The sequence below is a fragment of the Lactuca sativa genome, chromosome 2 (genome assembly GCF_002870075.4).
Source record: "Lactuca sativa cultivar Salinas chromosome 2, Lsat_Salinas_v11, whole genome shotgun sequence".
In the NCBI taxonomy this organism is placed as follows: Eukaryota; Viridiplantae; Streptophyta; class Magnoliopsida; order Asterales; family Asteraceae; genus Lactuca; species Lactuca sativa.
The window spans coordinates 226,864,046-226,865,969 of NC_056624.2; the positions used below are offsets into that span (position 1 = coordinate 226,864,046).

The 1,924-nt window shown below is 33.2% G+C and overlaps 1 protein-coding gene across 1 annotated transcript; it reads right to left on the reverse strand.

The window, feature by feature from the left end:
* Window positions 1-859: 859 nt before the first annotated feature.
* Window positions 860-1,591, reverse strand: LOC111910840 (uncharacterized). Its single transcript, XM_023906652.2, has 2 exons — window positions 1,319-1,591; window positions 860-1,228 (listed from the first exon to the last, which is right to left on the reverse strand). Exons 1-2 carry the CDS (start codon window positions 1,589-1,591, stop codon window positions 860-862), a joined length of 642 nt encoding a protein of 213 aa, XP_023762420.2.
* Between the last annotated feature and the right edge of the window lie 333 nt (window positions 1,592-1,924).

Consider the following 1,924-nt stretch of genomic DNA (forward strand, 5'->3'; position numbering starts at 1 on the left):
AATCGGTCGTCAAGAACTTCATTTCAGAAAAACACCGTTCAACGGTTGCGGTTGCGACGGGTAAAACCAAAGTTAGTTTTAATAATCTATAAATCAAAGGAAAATAGAGGTGCTTCCAAGTTTCCACCAACAAACGACAGAGATCTGCAATTCCCTTCAAGTTGAAAAATCTCTCATCATGGAGCAAAGTGTGATTATATATATATATATATATATATATATATATATATATATATATATATATATATATATATATCAAGTTACCTATTAAGTTGTGCCCTTTCTGAATCGTCAAAATCATTTTTGTATATCTCGCTTAACTTTAACAACTTTGCTTTATCAAAACTAGAAAGTGAGTCACAATGACTCAAGGGAGCCATGTTCTCCATCAACTCCATGCCAACTTAACTAAATCTTTCCTTATATTCTTGAATTTGCATATCCAAAACTGTGTTAAATATCACAACTTCAAAATGATGTTGATTAGTCTAATTGGTCCTACGTTTTCGTGGGGTAACATAATATTTTGACATGTCCACAATTCCAATACTATGCTTTTCACAAAAGACACATACCTTCTTTCAAATTTGTGGAAGCCAACTTTTCTACTAGTAATGTTTTCTTTGTCCCTTTTACTAACAAAGTCGCTTCCAAAATATCTTGATCTTTTTTTTAAGATGCTTTGACAAAGTATTCGTGAGATATAGAATTTCCATAATCAAGTGTAAAAGAAACACGAAATCAAGTGTTTTGAAATATGACAAAATACTATTTGCTTGATTACGATTAGATAAAGTAGACCCCTCCTCTTTGACATATTTAAAGACTGCAACAACTTCTGCAAACAAATTCAACAAACTTATAATTGTTCTAAAATGTGAATCCATCTAGTATCTCTAGCTTGAACAAGAGATTTCTCTTGATTCAGCCCTCTTCCTGTTTCAGTTTCACAAATATCAATTTCAACTGTCACTCTTTCTTTTTGCATCTCTCGTATCATGTCTTTTCTCTTACAAGACCCACAAACGACAGTAACCACCAAACCTAATTGTTCAAAGAATTCTTCAACATCATCGTGTTTCTTTGCAACCGCCACAACCGCTAATGGAAGTTGGTGTACAAAACAATGTATATAATGTGCAGAATTGTTTTCATTTAAAATCAAAGATTTGAAACCGTTGAATGCACCACTCATATTACTTGCTCCATCATAACCTTTACCCCTCACCTATATATTTGAAAATATTAATAAAAAAATATAACACATAAAAATAAATTAATATCATGGTAAAAGAATAAATATTTTATGATTTCTCACCTGATCGATAGCCAAGTTGTTGGAAAAAACGGTATTAATGACGGATTTAAGAGTCAAAGAGGATGTATTCAACACGTAAACAACTTCGATAAATCTTCCCTTTACAATCCTAAGTCTATCAACATATCTCAAAACTATAGCCATTTGTTCATTTTTGGAAACATCAGTAGACTCATCAGTTAATATACCGAACACATCTTTACCAATTTCATCACAAATAGACTTGATTATCTCTTTTGAAAAACAATTATGTAACACCCTGTCCTGAATCATTCCTATTTGGGTACAGGTGACGTAATTTAGATGATCTGGGTGTTTGGTTTGTGTTTTAGAGCTAAAGGGTATTTCGGTAAAGTTTCAGTTTGGGCTTTTATGGAAATTGGATTTTTATTCAGGAATTTTTAAGGCGATTATGAGATGATTAAAGCGTAGAGCTTCTCGTTGCCCTTTCATGGATATAAGGATTGTCGAAATCAGATTTGTAATGAAAAAGTTATGGCCTTCGAAAGAATTTAGGGTTTGGGGAAACCCCTAGTATGCGGGGCGTACATGGGAAGGTACGTTGGGCATATTAGTGTAAGGGCCATTACGTGAGGCGTACATTGG